This window comes from Nanorana parkeri, unplaced genomic scaffold, assembly GCF_000935625.1.
Source record: "Nanorana parkeri isolate BGI_ZX_2015 unplaced genomic scaffold, ASM93562v1 scaffold987, whole genome shotgun sequence".
Classification (NCBI taxonomy): Eukaryota; Metazoa; Chordata; class Amphibia; order Anura; family Dicroglossidae; genus Nanorana; species Nanorana parkeri.
This window is the reverse complement of record NW_017307255.1, coordinates 264,411-266,179: the sequence shown is the minus strand read 5'-3', so window position 1 is coordinate 266,179 and position 1,769 is coordinate 264,411. Positions and strand designations below refer to the sequence as shown.

The 1,769-nt window shown below is 56.2% G+C and overlaps 1 protein-coding gene across 1 annotated transcript in view; it reads left to right on the top strand.

The window, feature by feature from the left end:
- The first annotated feature begins 942 nt into the window (after positions 1-942).
- Positions 943-1,769, top strand: part of PDIA3 (protein disulfide isomerase family A member 3) — a 17,487-nt gene continuing 16,660 nt past the window's right edge. The window contains exon 1 of the mRNA XM_018566918.1: positions 943-1,243. Within this exon, the coding sequence (XP_018422420.1) occupies positions 1,095-1,243 (149 nt within the window). The 5' untranslated portion in view covers positions 943-1,094. The remainder of the gene's footprint in view (positions 1,244-1,769) is intronic.

Here is a 1,769-nt window from a genome sequence, read left to right as displayed (position 1 = left end):
TGCTGTACCTCTTTTTGGTGTCCTGCCCAGCTCACAGACATTAAAGGAGAACTATGGGGTTAAGGCTTTTCCCCATAGTTCTCCTAAGGGTAACGGAAGGACACAAACTAGCATCCTACCGTCACCCTAGGCTCAGTATACCCAGAGCTGTAGCTCGCGGTATACTGAGACGCCGCAGCTGAAGCGGATCCCGACAATTATGCTGGGATCCGCCCAGCTGCGTGACTGACAGCTGGCTCTGCCTATTTAGAGGCAGAGCCAGCTGTACCCGCCCCCTCCCTCGTCCGTTCCGCCAGTCAGCGCTGGCGGATCGGGGGAATACAGACCCTCCCCTGTCACGGCAGAGAGCCGTGACAAGATCGAGAGGTGAGCGAACGCCGGTATGTGTTCGCTCACCTCCCGATCTACTGAGCCGACCTGTGACAGTCTCATTGTCACAGGTCGGCTAGAACTATGAGGTGAGTGAAAAGCACTCACCTCATAGTTCTCATTTAATGGTTGCCAGGAGCTGGCCGTGATGCCAGTCAGAGTGTCCTGCTCAGCTCCTGGCAACGATGTCAGTGAGTTGGACAGCAACCTGGGACCCCATGACCCAATAAGATGCCACCGGAGGCCACCACCCTGAGTAGAGTAATTGTCTCCTGTCTGTAGAAGTTTCTATAGGCGATCTCTCTCCTGACCATGTTAATTATGTCACCGTATATATAGGACACACTGCGCACGGTACACATGGAATCAGGCTTCTGCTTGCACTACACATCCCAGCATGTCCACCATTATCTCATGCAGGGACGATCTTTAAACACGTGATTTCCTAGCAACCATTCTATTGCCTGTCACCATTTCCCGCCCCCCGTGTGGCGGCAGCTCCTAATTGATTAGGCTTCGGGTTGTCACGCCCAGCTCCGTTTCAAGCAAACGCCCCCGCCCAAGCCGGTGACGTCATCTGACAGCAGCCAATAAGGGGCTGCCACACTCCGGCTGTAGGTCCGGCCGAGAGTACTTCCGGCAGGTTTTCTCTTTTCTTCTGTCCCGGCTTCCCTGCTAGTCTAGGTCCGGCAGTGCAGCCGAGAGTTCTAATCTCCGGTGCAGACATGATGCGATCCCTCTTCAGCGCTTTATTGGTCCTGGCCGTAGCCTTCAATGCCGCCTGGGCCTCCGATGTCATAGACCTCACAGACGACGACTTTGAGGTCACCGTCAAGGAGTACTCTGTCATCCTGGTGGAGTTCTTCGCTCCCTGGTAAGTGGCGGCTGGGAGGGAGGCGGGACGGGGGCTTTAGAGCCCGGCCTGTGTGATGGCAATACAGTGGTAGCCTGGGTCTGATGCTGCGAGGGGACTGCGGGTACAGGCCAGGTATTAACTCACAATGACCGGCATGACCGGGTATTTCCTCACAATGACCGGCTTGGGGGCACTGCGGGTACAGGCCGGGTATTACCTCTCAATGACTGGCTTCGGGGCACTGCGGGTGCAGACCGGGTATTTCCTCACAATGACCGGCTTGGGGGCACTGCGGGTACAGGCCGGGTATTACCTCTCAATGACTGGCTTCGGGGCACTGCGGGTACAGTCCGGGTATTACCTCAATGACCGGCTTCGGGGCACTGCGGGTACAGGCCGGGTATTCCCACCCCTCTAGAATACGTCACTGTCACCGGGTGTGGGCTGCAGGAGCATTGCATGGTATAGGCAGCCTGACATTACATGAGAAGAATATGACCGTGCACAGCATGTCCTGCCATCCACTACATTAGTAGTGGCTGGT